The sequence below is a fragment of the Dermacentor variabilis genome, unplaced genomic scaffold (genome assembly GCF_050947875.1).
Source record: "Dermacentor variabilis isolate Ectoservices unplaced genomic scaffold, ASM5094787v1 scaffold_12, whole genome shotgun sequence".
Lineage (NCBI taxonomy): Eukaryota > Metazoa > Arthropoda > Arachnida > Ixodida > Ixodidae > Dermacentor > Dermacentor variabilis.
Genome location: NW_027460280.1, coordinates 57,056,404 through 57,073,519, shown reverse-complemented (window position 1 = coordinate 57,073,519; position 17,116 = coordinate 57,056,404). Strand labels below are relative to the sequence as shown.

At 47.0% G+C, this 17,116-nt stretch overlaps 1 protein-coding gene across 1 annotated transcript in view; it reads left to right on the top strand.

The window, feature by feature from the left end:
* The first annotated feature begins 2,419 nt into the window (after nt 1-2,419).
* Vmat (Vesicular monoamine transporter) overlaps nt 2,420-17,116 on the top strand; it is a 48,321-nt gene continuing 33,624 nt past the window's right edge. Inside the window, exons 1-5 of the mRNA XM_075676816.1 lie at nt 2,420-2,611; nt 2,678-3,058; nt 3,121-3,387; nt 3,632-3,960; nt 4,024-4,207. Coding sequence (XP_075532931.1) covers nt 2,506-2,611; nt 2,678-3,058; nt 3,121-3,387; nt 3,632-3,960; nt 4,024-4,207 — 1,267 coding nt within the window. The 5' untranslated portion in view covers nt 2,420-2,505. The remainder of the gene's footprint in view (nt 2,612-2,677; nt 3,059-3,120; nt 3,388-3,631; nt 3,961-4,023; nt 4,208-17,116) is intronic.

Below are 17,116 nucleotides of genomic sequence, written 5' to 3'. Positions count from 1 at the left end.
AAAAGCGCACATGTTACGAAGTGGACTCTAGTAAAAAACAGCAAATCGCTGGCGGTAGTAAACATATCCATATTTGGGAGAGATTCTTCATAGATGCACACAGTTTGAACGAGTCATTCAACCAAGGAAGCAGTAAAATGTGACAGTCAGTATCTCACAGGAAAATGAGCTCTCAAGAGAACAACGCTTTCAAGACACGAGAATGCCACAACTGGCTTTAAAGATGTATGTACATTATGTGAAAATTCTCTCCTGCAGCGCGCAATATGCCACTTGAAAAAGATATTGATGAAACAGCGAAGCATGTTTGGCTTGATTAGCTTGCAGTGGGCATATCAAGTTGCAGGTGGACGGGTAATTCATGAATCTTTTGCGGGCAGGCTACGATAACCGGTAAGCCTTTCTACTGGGTCATAAGTGAATACTTGGAAAAAACGAAATCGAATATGGAACTCTCGAGTCCGACATTTCTTATTCGGAACACGAGTAGGAAACCATTATGCCAAATTTCGTATATTTTTTTGCGCACTCCCGTCTTTTTCGTTTAATTTTCGCGACGAGATACTAAGTGCGCGGCGTTTTGCCACGTGAGAACGCTGGACGGTGGGAAACTTGTTGCTCTGCATGCGAACTGCCTTTCCTGTCTTCCTGAATTGCCTCCATTCGCTTCCCTGTTTCTCCGCCGTTTGTGGCGAAGGCGCGCCTGACAGACGACCTCGACCCCGTGAGACCGCTGCGAGGGACAGTTGCTGCGTGCGCCTGTTTATTTCTCTCTTTCGGTGCAGTCACCGCAGCAGCCATGGCACGAGAAAAAAGGCATCCATTCCACCTGCTTGCGATCGAAAGCGCGCGTTCCTTGTCCTCGCAGACGTCTCTGGCTAGTGGAAACAAGTTGTATACGCGAAAAAAAAAAAAAAAAAGAAGGAACGGGTCATCCGACGCCAACATGCATTTCCGGTTGTTTTCGCTTGCTTAAAAAACTGTATAACGAAAAAACCAACTTTCGTGAGCATAGCGAAGGCGTCGTCATTGCTCCCAAACTATGTTACACTTATTGGCGATGGGTCGACCGGTTTTCCTAACGATTCAGGTGATTCGCGCCCGTAGTTTGAGCACAGGCCACGAGGCCGGCGGCCGAGAGCGTGAGCACCGCGCTGGTGCAGACATTTGTGTCGAGTGGCGGCAACGTCGAACCGCGGACTGCAGTTTAGACTTGATGCAGTAACGACAGTGCGAGTGGCTATAATGCGTCTTGAGTTTGCTTTATTGCTTTGTTCTTGAATAATAGGAATCAACGTCCATGCCTTCAGCTTGAACTCGGTTGTTGTTTTTCATGAACTGCGATAAGAATGAGTAGTTTGGCCACTGCAGAATTTACTATCCCAAAATAGTATCCAAAATAATATCCCCCCCCCAAAAAAAAAGGAAATGTCACCTTCCTTATCTCCCTAACATTTTGCATGTTTATACAAATTAAGCAGTACACTTGCAAGCTTCTTACTTTCAAGGTTAATTGCGGGCAACACATTGACGCGTTTTATTTTTATTTTCCTTTCGGGTTGTTTACACCAGCGCGTAATGTACAAAGCAAAGTAAAAAGATAAAAGAAATCAGCGGGAATTACGAGTTGTGCTAGTGGTTTGTCGTAGCGTGCGCGAGCTCCCATAGACAGACATGACATAACGCAAAAAAAAGAAGGAAAAAAAACGCACCTTGGTTGTTTGTGCACAAAGGGGCATGCGCAGATTTGCGCACAGAATATGTGTCATGTGAAACAAACATGCGATTAAAAGTTGTGAGAACTCAAGCCGCGGTTCACTTTTCTGTCTGATGAGAAATAGAAAGCGGTGTGTTGTCATGTGGAGTCGCTGTTGCCCGTTTTTTCTCGATCGTGAAATTGCCTGCTCGCCGTTAGGCGCAAAAAAAAAAAAGGCTCTTTTGAGAAAGGGCGTTTCGTATCTAGCTAAAGGCCGCGTGTTGCAGTTTGCGATGTCATTCGCGCCTGCAAACGAAGGCCCCCCGCTTTGCATGTTGCGGGAAAGCTCTCCGTGACTAGAACCTCTAATCGATTGGCCCAACCTCTGGGCCCGAGTAGCGAATGAGACTGCGACTTGCTGCCTGGCTCCGCCGCGGCCTGTCATTGCATGAGCTGGTTCCGTAGGCAAGCGACTGGATGACGTAGCGGGTCGGCTGACTGGGCATGCTAAGTCTGACGCCGTGTACAGAGCATGATGAGTTTGTTGGGCGCCCCGTTCTTGAGGGGGTGCAGCCGGGGCCCAGGGCGCGGTGCGGGGGTGAGGGGGCCGGCAGCGGCGGCGTTCGATTGGAGGGGGGTCGCCGCCGGCAGATGTCGCCCTCGGCGGCGGAGGGCCCGGGGCCGTGGGGCCCCCGCGGGGCTCAGTCAGCTCGGCGACAGCGTCCCGTGGGGCAGGCCGGCGTGAGCGCGGGCACCTGTTGCGGCGCACCTGTTGCGAGCTCGGTGGGCCCGCAGCTGATCGATCGGCCATGCACCTGCTGGACGTGGTTCGCAGCTGGCGGGACTCGAGGCGCCTGGTGCTGCTCATCGTGGCCGTGGCCCTGCTGCTGGACAACATGCTGCTCACCACGGTCGGTGAGTGGGGAGGGGGGGGGGCACGCCCTATCGATTCAGCCCCACCGATCGATTCACTCCCCGCAGTGCCCATCATCCCCAACTTCCTGTATGAACTGAACCTGCCTGCGAACAAGAACGACAGCGGCGCCGATGGCGGACCTGCGCTTCTGCTGCACCCACCACCAACCACGGACAGCAACGACTGGGAAGTGCCCGGCCGCACACTGGTGCCGCCAGCGCCCACCGAACCCGAGCCGCAACCCACGTCCAGCACGCTCAGCCCGCAGGCGATGAAGACGCGCCACGACATGCTGAATAACGAGAATGTCGAGGTGGGCATTATGTTCGCCTCAAAGCCAGTCGTCCAGGCGCTCGTCAACCCGGTCGTCGGACCGCTAACTAATCGCGTCGGCTACTCACTGCCCATGTTCGCTGGATTTCTCATCATGTTTGTGTCAACACTCGGTGAGTAGCCTGCGCACAAGCGCCGCCCCTCTGCCTGAATCCCGGCGTGCCTGTTCGCGCAGTGTTCGCGGCTGGAACAAATTACGCCACACTGTTCCTGGCGCGTACGCTGCAAGGCGTGGGCTCAGCGTGCACCAGCGTGGCCGGCATGGGTATGCTGGCCGAGAAGTATCCAGACGACAGGGAGCGGGGCAACGCCATGGCCATAGCCATGGGCGGCCTCGCCCTTGGTGTCATGATTGGACCGCCTTTCGGAGGCGTCATGTATGAGTTCGTCAGCAAGAGCGCCCCCTTCCTCGTGCTCGCAGCCATAGCGCTACTGGACGGCCGTGAGTTGCCCGAGGGCTTCGTTCATATCTGTCCCTTGAACTGCCACAATCCCAGGCAGCTGCGATGACACGTAATCACGATGCTTACAATTGTGCTCAATTAGTATCGCTCCTGATGGTTGAGTTACCAAAGAGCGGCGTGGGATTATAGCCGTTCTAGAGGGAGCGCCCTTGGACCCTAAAACTTGTGCCTAGCAGTTTCTCCTATACGGCGCCGGATCTTCTGCTCACTCGCTTCTCTCAGTATTGCAGCTGGTGGTGTTGCAGCCAAGGGTGCGGCGGGACATCGAACAGGGTGCCTCCCTGAAGGCACTCGCCCAGGACCCGTACATCCTGGCTGCGGCGGGAGCCATCACGTTCGCGAACCTAGGCATCGCAGTGCTGGAGCCGTCGTTGCCGCTCTGGCTGATGGACACCATGCAGGCGCCCCGATGGCAGCAAGGCGCCGTCTTCCTGCCGGCCAGCATCTCTTATCTGGTCGGCACAAACCTCTTCGGCCCAATGGGCCACAAGTTGGGGCGATGGCTATCCTCCATGATGGGCCTCTTCATCATTGGCATCTGTCTCGTATGCGTAAGTACGAGCGCACGCCGGCATGGCGACCCAATTTTCTCATATGCACCCCGCTGCTTGCAGATACCTATGGCGAAAAACGTGAACCACCTAATTGTCCCGAATGCTGGAATCGGTTTTGCCATCGGCATGGTCGACTCTTCAATGATGCCTATGTTGGGGTATCTCGTGGACATTCGGCATGCGTCTGTATACGGCAGCGTGTACGCCATTGGAGACACTGCATTCTGCATCGGATTCGTTCTCGGTGAGTGGCACCAGTCGGCGTAATTATTGCCTATATTCGGTACGGGTGCGCTCCATCTACTCAGTGGGTGGAGCGCGCCCCCAAACCTCCTCCCTGCCCCCCGCCTGCCCCATCCTGTTTTCTTCTTTTTCGTTCCTTCCTGTCGCTGCAAAACAGAAAAGAAACGAAGCAGCAGACGCATCTATGTTTACTTCTCGGTGGGAAACCATTTAAAATAGACCAGAGCGCACACGAGCCGCCCTCAGAGCTTTCGTTCTGACACGACACTCCGGCGATGCTCTTGACGGCACCGCGAGTCGACTGAGTGCATCGCTGCTGTTGGGTTACAGGAATACCTTATCATTCATTCTCCGGACATATTATGACTACGTTCATCCCATTAGAGCTCCCTTTAACTTAACCTTCCGGAAATGCATATAGAATGTCATATTGAGCTGCCACATGTAGGTGCAACTCTTGCCGGAGAGAAAGAACGTTTATAGGCAAACGTGTGCCAATAGCTTCTGTTTGCACTGAGTGCGCACAACAGAGAGGGAGATGAAGTTTATTGAGATTAAAGGTAATCTGGGGGCGGTGCATTGCCCTGGCCCGCTGTTCTGCGCTGGCGCAGAGGAGCTGAGGGAAGAGGAGAAGGCACACGACTAGCGAGTCCAAGCCTGTGCTCTGAAAGAAGTCAAGTAGCCTGAAAAATAGATTTAATCCCGCGAAGGGCTTAAAATAGCGTTCAATATCAGATAATGATTGGTTGTCGAGACGGCACATGGCATGTAGCTCACAGACTGGAAACTCTGTGAGTCGCATAAAGCGTATGTTCCGATGTGTAAAATTGTAAACGCCACTCCCAGCGTAAACCTGTGCAGAAGACTGACAGTGCTGCGCTGAATTCTGAGTGGTAGTGTAAATGACAAGGGCTTACGTTCAAATTTTTGTGGTCGTCTGTGGCGATTTTCCCCGTTGTCCCAGTATCTTTCTGTCACTTTTCGTATAAAAATGGAAAGAAGGCAATCCGCATCCGCTCTTGAAAAGCAGATCATGGGCTGCATACAATCAGCTGACGCTTGTGATGCTCCTTCTGGAAGGCCATCGAGAAGCAGCTATAGTATATCACGATGATTTCATTTCAAGCGTAAAAAGCGCATGTCATCGAGAATATTTCTGAGCATATGTATATCTCAAGCTCTCCCCCCCCATTTTTCGTTCTTTTTTTTTTTACTGACCTTGCAACTTTAGGATTATTCGTTCACTAAACCACAAGCTATATTTGCAGCATGTATGTGGCGACTTACTTGCATGACTTTCTATGGAGTACTTACTTATCTTCGACTAAATCCTCCATTTCGGGCTGAAATTCTTTCTGCCACATTGGGAAGCTTTACAAATGTAAGCTGCATGTTACACGCCAGCATCATGAGAATTTCTTCCCTGGCATGCTATTGATTTTACGTGCTGTGCGTGTCACAAGTTATTTCCTATCAAGTTGTTGCTGCGACAGCAGTTGGAAGCGCGAAACAGTGCCCGTCCGTTCATCGGTCATTTCCGTTACGCCGACGACCGTTCCCGTCGTAGTCGTCAAGCCAGCCTCTTATCAACAGCTTCATTCTCGCCGTAGGACGAATATGGACACTAAGTAAGGCCTACCGCCACTGCCGCCGCTGGCATTCTAACCCACTAACGCAGTAACGCATTAAGCAGGAGCTTCGCCGTGGCGCATTCTTGGCGCTTGGCAATTTACTTGTGCGGGATTTCGCATTCCACACAGACTCCGAGAGTGGTGGCATCTCTGCGTTTCGGAGATCGCAACATGCACTATTGTATCGGACGCGGACTACATTGTGTGTGTCGCAAAGACGTTCTCAGGAAGATGGCCGTGGCTGCTGTGAGATTCTGCTGCTGTTGCTGTACTAAATGTGTCGACCCTTTATTGCGATAACAGTTATATGGACTCTGCAGCCGCATTTTTGCTGTCGTCGTCGCCGTGATGTTTCGTCCGAGGGCGTTAAATTCGTCGCCGCGCGCCGTACGCTGTATGTGCGAGTGAAAGCGTGCGAAGGGGAGGCGACGATGGTGGCTCAGTCTCGCGCGCGCAAGAGAGGAAAGCGGGTAGGAAGCGCGCCGTATTCGATCGCGCGCCAGGCATGGGGTGGGGGGGGGGGAGAAAGGGGGTACTACTCCGACGGAAACTGCGTATGACCCTATCTTAAAAGTGATGAGCCGACGGCGCACCTATAGGTGCGCCAACGGCTAATAGCTTCGTGTGCGCTCTGTTCACGCCGCTCAGTTTGTGTTGAAGCAATAGGCAGCACGAAGGTCACTTCGCTTGCTGCTGCTTCCGCGCTTCCTCGCGCCACTCTTTTGAAAGCGAGTGTCCGCGGTCATCGATTGTGATATGTATTCACGTTTGCCTGTGCTCGCGTGACACCATGCTTGTTAATTTAGTTAGTAAGCGAATATTTGCAAGTTTATGCTGCCTATATAAAACTACTATGCTTACTTCGTATAGCTGTCTACTAATTTGCTATCGCAATCGATGCTTCGCCTTTCGGGGGAAACTGCAACTTTTTTTTTCTGATATGCAAATTTAACTTTGTACAGAACTCTGTGATAGGAATACCCTAAAGTTCACAGGGGTATGTGGCAACGAGACCGCAGTTCTGCGGACAAGATAACGTGAAAAACAATGTTTTCAATTTTTTCCTTGCATTTCTTTAGAACTGTGCAGCGTATTAATTTGCCGTCTATTTTCTGCCAGATTTCCTGCTTCATTTCGATTAGCTTCATAAGATCAACTGAACACATTCTTCCTCCCTTATTGACTGATATGCGCAACTTTATTTTAACGTAAGCACTGTCCGCGAGTGGCCATCGCAAGACCGGTCGTCTCGCTATCAGACCAATCGCTATCATGCGTGGCTGGCACCCGGACGCAGGGACAATGGGAAAACGTTTTCATAGTTGTGGATACGGGTCATTTTGATTGGTCTTTTCCGACGTGCTGGTTTCTGTTCGCAATGCAGAACGCGTCATGGACGCTGCTCGCTCTTACGTCTTCAATGTACGTAAGAGATTTTAAAGTATTATGCTTTCAAGTTAATTTGCGCGCTTTCGTAACAGAAGTACGTCGTACTATTCCGAATTATGTCTCAACACACTGAAAAATGTTCGTCGATTTCGCGCAACCATTCAACCGAACATAGTGTGGTGACTGAAAGGCCTCCTGTTAAATTCTTCAACGATGGCTATTAAATTAAGGCTGATGCGAATAGAATAGAAGGATTAAAAGTCATTTTGAAGATCGTCAGTTTGCGTTTCTTGGTTCTGCCGAGCTGATGCTTTTGCTCTCACTTCAGGCAGGCTTCGCCTCAAAGCTTTGCCTGCCTATGCCAGGTGGTGCATGGTGCAAAGTCGCGAAGCAGCCAATGTCTTCTGCATAGGTGTCAGCAGAAAACTTTTCACCACGAGGCACGTGAAAATGCTGGAAGGTTGGACGCACGCAATGTTGTTTTGAGACTATTCGACCGCTTTGACCCCGAACGCAATGCGCTATACTTATTCAGCGCCGCTAACCAAATATACCTTTCCTCACCCTACGGTCCCGCCGGGGTAGTAAAAAATACGTTTCTGTGCCAAGCTGCACAGCTGACAGTCAGTAACGATCAGCTGTCGATGCTCTGCATGCACTTACCTTTTTGTTACACGAGGCTGGGAATGCATGTTGAATGTATCATATTTATTATTGCCATAGCAACTATATGGACACGCTAAGCCAATTTTCGTCGGCATCGCCGTGACGTTCTGTTTAAAGTCCAAGTGCGATAACATCGCGGCTGCGCGCATGTGCTGTGGGTGCAAGGAAAAGCTTGCGAGGGTTCATGAGCCGAGAAGGACGGTGGCTTGATGCGGTGGCATCCTCTAGCGCACGCAAAGAAGGCAGGGAGGGTGCGTGGGCTTCTCACGCACGCAAAGGGGGGGGGGGGTGCAGGTAGATGTGCACGCGCTTGAGTATCCTAGGTTAGTGCCCGCTTTTCCTCTTCTATTCCTGCTGCGGAGGCTGAGCGCGGCCGCCCGCGCCCTACACTCTTAGGCAAAGGTACACCCTTTGGCTTGCCCCTTCTGCCACACAACAATAATCGTTATCTGCCTTGCTGCGTTTCCTTTCTTTAACGCTGCGAGCCCGGAACTTTTCAGTAACGAACGGCACGCGCGTTATCAGAAGGGGCACTCCAAAGGGTGTAAACTGTTCTATGCTGATAACGCGCGTGCCGTTCGTTACTGGAAAGTACCGGGCTCGCAGCGTTAAAGAAAGGAAACGCAGCAAGGCAGATAACGATTATTGTTGTGTGGCAGAAGGGGCAAGCCAAAGGGTGTAACTTTGCCTAAGAGTGTATCTTGGAGTTAATCTGCGACGGGTTCAAAGCCTAGGCAACCCGAGATATCTGGTGGCTTCGTGTGCGCTGTGTTCTGGATCGAGCGCCTAGTTCGCATTAGAAAGTTTTAGTTTAGCATTTGCAACGGAACGTAAAAGCATTACGTACGTAAAGAAATAGCGTCGTCCTCACTGCGCATGCTTTGAACGCTATTGGGTTTCTGCGGCTTACGTGCGCTATGATAACGTACGTTATTTGGCGAGTTTAACGTCCATAATGTTTACGGACGCTAAGAAATAGCGTTGTCGAACATGGCGGCACCCATGGCTCCCGCTTGAGCGTGAATTCTCGTCATGGCTACGCTCTCCCTCGTGTTGTAATGAGCTTTCGCTTTCTCTAAACTCACCTGAAAGGTTAGGTATGAGCGCATAGCGCGTCCATTTTCTGAGATCGTTCGGCGATTCTGGCGCCCGTACGCCTAACGAGACGAGTCCACATAGCAACAGCAGGATCGTTGCTAATGGAACGTCTTGGCTTGGATACGTTTGACACTGGGATCCAGACGGCGCCCTGTTTACGTTTTCTTTGCGTTTGTGTTTCCGTAAGGTAAACTAAAAGGCTTGAAAGGACACGCACCGTAATGTCCCGCAAAGGTGTTTACGTTTAATGTACGTAAGGCGACAAACGCTATTCTAAAACTGTCTATTGAAGTGAGAGGCTGCCCGAAGGGGAATTCGCTCACGGCTGCTGCCGTTTTTCATCACGCCAGCGTTCTGACAGCGAGTGTCAGCTGTCATCGATTGAGATGTGTTCGTGTTTATCTGTGCGCGTGTGAGAGTGTGCTTGTTAATTTATTTAGTAAGGGAATGTTTACAGCAGTTTATGCACCTGATAAAACTACTAACCTTACTTGGTATTGCTGTCCAATAAGTTGCTATCGCAATTCTTTGCCTTTCGAGCATAACTTCAAGTTTTATTTATTAATTAAATTATTAATTAATTTATTTATCTATTTCTTTGGCACGTTTTCAAGGCACGTATATATTATACAGGAAAGAGTGGTAACATGCAAATAAAAATTTGGCATAGTAGTAAAATAGGACATAGAGTTAACAGGTGGCTAGTGAAATGGTGGTCTTAAAGTCTGATATATCCTTAATGACAGCGGTGGATCTAGGAACGTGGTTCCATTCGATGTACTTGCAAAGCAAAACGCAAAAAAAAAAGGTTGCGACCGGGATAACGTATAGCGATTCTATTCCAATGCCGTTTCTTATCGCGCTTAGTCAAGGGACCGACGAATCACGTTATCACCGGAAACGGCACCTCGAAACGGTGGATGATATGAAAGGAATAGAATCGAGCGAAAGGAACAGCCATGTTATATCGGCAAATATTTCTATTACAGAATGGTACAGCAAATTTGTGTATGTGATAAGTTCGGGATGAATTATAGGTGGAATATGCAAATAATTTTTTCTTTTAGTATCGGGTTGGGATTGTAAATCTTGTGAAAAAGTCAGAGGTTTCTGCACTTCCGACACGATGAAATATCAGACACCCAATTCAGCCACCTTTTCGTTCGTAACTGTTCTTTGTCTTTCCTCTTATGAACAATCCTGGCATAACAGATTTTTGTGAATACGAGCCTAGGGCACAAATTGACAAAGCGCTTCGTTCGTAAGTGTTCTTTGCCATTGGCCAGCCGCCTTCGCTAATAATATATCCAGCGCGCGCCGTGGTTGCTTAGAGGCTGTGGTGTTGGGCTGCTAAGCACAAGGTCGCGGGATCGAATCCTGACCACGCGACCGCATTTCAATGGGAGCGAAAACACCCGTGTGCTTAGGTGCAGGTCAAGGAACCCCAGGGGGTCCAAATTATTCCAGGGTGCGGTGCGCCTCATAGTCAGCTGGTGGTTTTAGCACGTAATACGCCAGAATACTTTAATAATATATGCAGCATCATCATTGGACATAATTTGCTCCTGCCAGCAATGCTAGCGTAAGAGCTTTTTTTCGAATACTGGTGTAAGTGTAACGCTTGCGTGACAATAATAATTAGATGTAATAAAGTGGCAAGAGCGATTTAGAATATATCCTGAGGCAAGGATTAGTGATGCTGGAACGGGATGCCCAATAGCAGAGGCATATTTTGACCTTGCGAAAAGAATTGCTTCATATAGGGCCAGCTTTAAAGGCGGTAGACGCAACGGGGAAAAATAACTTTATGCAAGTATCCTAACATGTAATTAGCGTTAATATTAAATCTAACGAGAATCATTCACCATTGTGGATGCAACCAAGTGCATTTACTGGATGCTGGCGTCGGGGAGGGCGAATACTTGTGGTCTTTTTCTGTGTCGCGCACTTACTTATTTGCGCTGGTGATGTCGAGACGAACCCAGGCCCGGACAACTCTGACCAGATCATTACTCTCGTTAAACAACTAGCACTGTCGAACGAAAAATTCCACAAAGACATGTCTAGTAAGATTAAGGATATTCAAACGAACGTAACGGAGTTCAAAAGGCGGCTTTCCAAAATAGAAGACAGATTTGAGGTCGTGAATAACTTGCACGACGACGTCACCAGTGTAAATGCCAAACTTCAAGAATCGCATGCCCAGCTAAAAACTATTGAAAAGAAACAGGCTGAACATGCAAGCGTAGTCGTTGATGATTTGAACAACCGAATGCGGCGAAACAATCTCATCTTTAAGGGCATCCCTGAACAGGAAGCAGAGAAATGGAAAGACACAGAGAAATTGGTAAGCGAAATTGTGGCAAAAAACCTTGGTGTCCAAACAGGTGAAATCGAACGCGCTCACCGAATGGGCCGAAAGAAAACAGAATATGTGCGCACTATTGTTGTGAAGTTTCTTAACTTTAAGGATAAGAGCACTGTTTTAAAAAAATTCCTTTAAATTAAAGGACTTGGATTCACCTCATGTCTGGATCGAGGAAAACTTCTCACCTCGAATTCAACTAATTAGGAAAAAACTCAGAGATTTTGCACGCAGTGAGCGGCAGTCCGTCGATGAAAAGTACAAATTGCTGTTCGATAAACTTGTTTTCAATAAAAAATATATGCCTTCGATGCTGCAACTCAGCAAGTTATTCCTCTTCTAAGACACGAGGCGGATGCTAGTTCAGTTTGACGCAAGAAACATGGTGCAGATAAAAAACTTTCATTCATCGTGTGCAATTTTCGGAGTTTGCTTGGCAAGCAAGACACCCTCAACGCACTCATTGAATGCTGTGAAGCGGATATAGTGCTGGGAACTGAAACATGGTTGCACCCTGATATCGACAATAGCGAACTTCGTTTTTTTTCGTAACTTTTCTGTGTTTGGGAAAGACAGGTGCACCTCACGTGGTGGTGAAATTTTAATTGCTGTAAAAACTAATTTCCAAGCCACCTTGCTAGACAGCCCTTCATGTATTGAAATCTTGTGGCTTGCATTGCGACTGCGTGATTTTATTACCTGCATCATCGGTGTTTGCTACCGTCCGCCGGATTCACCTGCTGAGTTTCTTAGGGACCTGAATGAATCACTGAGTTTTATAGGTGACAAATAGGTGACCTCAGAAACAATTCTTGCCGGCGACTTCAACTACCCAGGTATAAATTGGCGCACATACACAGCCGAAGGCACTGCAAGGAAAAATGAATGCAAAGAATTCCTTTGTTTGATATCTCTGTTCAGTTTGGTCACAGATTGTTTCTGCTCCGACACGTGGCGAGTCGGTCCTAGATCTTGTCTTGACACCTGAAAAAATGACAGTGCATGTTTTGGAATGTGTCAGTGACCACAATGCTCTTCACTGCGAATACACCTTAGAAAAAAAGAAGCCGGAAATTCCTAGGAAAACTACTTACAATTAAGCACGGGCGAATATTGAAGGATTGGCTAGTGAACCGTCATTGTTCAGTGAGCAGTTCCCGGAATCCGTATCAAGCCGTTGTTCAAATGACAACTGGAATCTACTGAGCGCTGAACTGAAAAAAATTAAAAGACAGACACATTTCAAAAATCACGCTCACAACGTCATCACAGAGCGTATGGTTCACTTCCAATGTTAAACGTTGTATTATGCAAAATAGAAGTGAGGCGTGCAGACAGGACACAAGAGTAGAGAAGTGGACAACACGAACGCCGACTATCAACTGAAGGGGGCACTGAGGCGAAAAAAGAAAGAAGGCACAAAACTCTGCGCATGCTCAGGAATGGTAACACCACGTGTCAATCGGGTAAACGTGCCGGCCTACGTGAGAGATAACTGTTAAGGTACTTAATCTCTTCCTTATGTAAAGTAATCGAAGGCTGACTCACGCACGCACTTCCACCATTATAGATATGCCATGCCTCTACCATAAGACGCGTATCTTCATTCTTATGCCTTCTCTACTCTTGTGTCCTGTCTGCACGCCTCACTTCTATTTTGCATAATGAATCCTTACCAACTAGCTCAACTTTCTGTCGTTCTAAGTTAAACGTTGCATCGGGAAGAAAAAGCGCCTTTATACTAGAGCAAAACGTTCGGAATCTGAGGGAAATTGGAATAACTACCGTGCGCAGTCGAGAATATGCCAAGCAGAAATTGAGAGAGCCAAAGATAAATTTTTTAATCATGACATATCAACTTTGCCTAAAACCAATACTCAAAAGTTTTGGAAAGTAATCAATCCTAAGCCTCCTTCATCTAGTCTGATAACAATAGTGAAAGACGGTGATTTTATTCAGCCATCTGATGTTGCCACCGAATTGAACCTATTTTTTAGTTCCGTGTTTACTAACGAAACGCCACTTCCCACAAGTTTTAATGCTATTAGTATAAACGCGGACATGCATGACATCCTAATTACGCAGGAAGGCATTGAGCAAGCTATTGATCGTTTGCCGAGTAATTCAGCCCCCTGACCCGATGACATATGTCCAAAATTGCTCAAGTTAATGAAACCAGTGATAGCTCGCATACTCGTCCCAATTTTCCAGCAATCCATTGATACAGGAATTGTGCCTGACGCTTGGAAAATCGCACGCATTATACCTATATTTAAATCTGGAGATTCTTCTGTCCTTTCAGATTACAGGCCCATCTCATGAACGAGTATACCTTGCAAAATTCTGGAACACATCATATCATCTGCAATAATGAAGTACCTCAGTCAGCAGAACTTTTTTTTTTGGAAACCAGCACGGATTCTTGTGTGGCCGTTCCTGCGAGTCACAGTTATTTGAACTTGTGGCCGACCTGCACGACGCTATACACCATTTAATGAGAATTGATGCCGTATTCGTCGACTTTGCCAAAGCGTTCGACAAAGTTGCTCACAATCGTCTTATATTTAAACTTGGAAATCTAAACACAAACAACAATGTCTTGAACTGGATAGTTAACTTTTTAGCTAACAGACAGCAGTTCGTGTCTGCCAATGAATTTTACTCCGCACTAACCCATGTAAAGTCTGGTGCGCCTCAAGGTTCGGTACTCTGGCCGATCCTCTTCCTTATTTACATTAATGACATAAGCAGCAACCTCACTTCTACAATTAGACCATTTGCGAACGACTGTGTTATTTACAGAAAGATTACTGACCCTCATGACACTAATGCTTTGCAATCAGATCTTGACAAAATCGCTAAGTGGTGCGAACAATGGCATATGGAAATAAACTTTTCAAAAACGAAACTTGTAACATTTACGACGGCTAGAGTGACGGAACCCATCTTTTATTCTATCGGTAACGTGGCCATTGAAAAAGTTCCTGCAATCAAATACCTAGGTGTCCACATTTCTTCTGATTTGACATGGCACAAACACATTGAATATATAACCACCAAAGCCTCCAAAACCCTCGTTTTCATTAGGCGTAACTTGTACTTTGCAAATCAGGCAACCAAACTCTTAGCATACACAACTTTAGTCAGATCTCAACTAGAATATGCCGGTTTCATCTGGAGCCCGCATCAAGCTTATCGTGCCGATAAACTGGAATCACTTCAAAATAAGGCTTCTAGGTTTATCACAAGGAAATGCGCTCGCTACTCCAGCATCACAGATATTAAATCATCTCTAAATTTAAGCTCACTTGAAAAGCGAAGACATGTCACCCTGCTATGTCACTTTCAAAAGCTCTATCACAATCCTTCAACGTTCACAGAATCTCATATCAAACCAGCACATCGCATTTTCCCCCGATTAGACCACTGCCTCAAAGTGCGACCCAAGATAGCTCACACCAAACTTATGCGCCATTCACCATTGTTCCTTGCAATTTATCATTGGAATAAACTACCTGCAGAAATCATTTCCGAAAATAATTACGACACATTTGTGAACAAACTGAAGTGCTTACTCTATGCTGGTCCTTAATAGATTATTATCAGAAGTGTATTGTTTTTTACATTGTCTTGAGAATTGAGGTCCACATGTGTGCGTGTTCTCAAACATTTGTTTTATCCAGATATGTTCCCTGTTTTCCTGAGCGCATGTTTATTTATGCTTTTCTAATTGTTCACTGTGTTATGCAATATGATCACTTTATTGTATTTTTAACCCCCTATGTAATGCCTGTAAAGGGCCTTTAGGGTATGTGAATAAAAAAAAAAGCTACATAGTCAACACGCTTTTGCCATGAAAGATAATTAGTGACGCTTCGTTTGTATACCTTGTTGTTTAGCGCGTTGCAGTTGGCTTTTATTCCCATAATTTCCGCGGACAGTTCCTATACCGGCATAAATGCAATGATGCGTGCTGGGGACTTCACCGCCAGTGTCGGCGGATCTCTTCGCCCGAAGCCATTTGAGGTCGATGAAGGAAAAAGGTCAAAGCTTCCTTCATTTGCGGCCTCACACTGTGACTTCAGCGGTTTCGTCGTCGCATATTCGAGCCACAGTGAAGGACGGTGTGAAAATGGATCAACGTGACACACCGATTGGTCTAGTAATCACTGCAGCGCGTGCCTGCTGCGTGTGGCATTCGCTTGGTGTCTTCGTTATAGCAAGCAGGCATTGTTGTGCATCAGCCTAACGCCAGTAGAAGTACTAATCGGAAGCCCTTCTTACCGCGAGAGCGTTGCATGGTCCAAGCTTTGCAACCGACAAAGCACTGATTATTCAGTCTTGCCTAACTTATGACAAAATTAAAGAAAGAAAATATGCTGGTGCCACGTAACTGTACAGAACCAAGGTAATGTTGTTTGCCGTCGCATGGAACAAGGCGGATTATTTCTCGCATTTCGCCTAATTACCATAATTATTTCTTATTAATCAAATAACTTCTGAAATATTATAATCAGGTCAGAAATGTCGATCAGGAAATTGTAGGCCACCATGAAAAATTACTGATCCATTTTTTGTTGCTTTACACGTGCTACATAAAAACACTTATTGAGCATATGAAATATGGATATATTGGGCTGCCCGATGATGAATCGAGGTCTCTGTGAACTGATTATAGCATATAATGAAGACTGACTGCAGGAAATTAGGTTAGAAGAACCCAATGCGAATGACCTTTAATTCAAAGTTTTACATGTATAATCTTCGCGAGCGCTCCATGAAACATAATTTACCTGTTTGAAAAGACATTGAAAAGACGTTCAGTGCAAAGGGCGTCCCATCTGTGATCAGTTTGTATAGACATGGCACTTTATACGCACCTGCGGCGACACTTTTTCTTTGAGTACTTCAGTTGCAATGTCACATGGGTTTTGACAACCATTTTCTGAGGTAGTGAAAATTGTCTGACAAACGGATGCACCTGAGGTGGAATTCACAAAGCTTTTCGTGCGTAAGTGTTCTTTGCCACTGGCCGATTTCCTTCGCTACAAATATGACCAGCATCAGGATTGGCCGGCATTTTATTTTACAAACGATTATAGCCTAAGTTTGTGAATACGGGTCCTAAAGCGTTCCTGACAGCTGGCAATATATAACACCATATTGTTATATAATTTAGTGTAAGTGTGTGTCCGTCCTTATATGACTTACGGCGAAGCTGGCTGTCGCCAGCGACCAGTATAACTATATGCGCTTATGTGACATCATTTAGTTATGTGTCGAATGCCTCATAAAGGAAGGTGCAAATTCGCGGGAAGAAAGTCGAGGCGAGTGGCTGCAATCAGTCGTTGCAAGTGATCATATATAAAGGTAAGCTCTCACTAACGTCAAGCTCAGTTATATTGATGCCCGTATTTTATTCCCTTTCATCAGCTATATCCGAAAATATGGAGCGGAGTGTACTGATTTGAAGTTACAACACAAAACAGGTCGTTCGAAGGGTCCGCTATCGAGTATTTTATTCGCTTCGCTGTAGCAGTTGCTACGTCGTACGAAGCAGTCTTGATCAAAAATAAAAGAAAAGGCATTGGTAAGCGAGAAACCTGTTTGAAAGTTGAAAAAAAGAAGAGCGCACACACCAGGCAGCTCGCTGTGTGCGCGTGTGAACAACTAAATCCGTCGTACGACCCGTCGTATACCGATAACGCACCCAACAGGCTTCCAACAAATTTACAACAGATTTACAACACGATCCAACAGG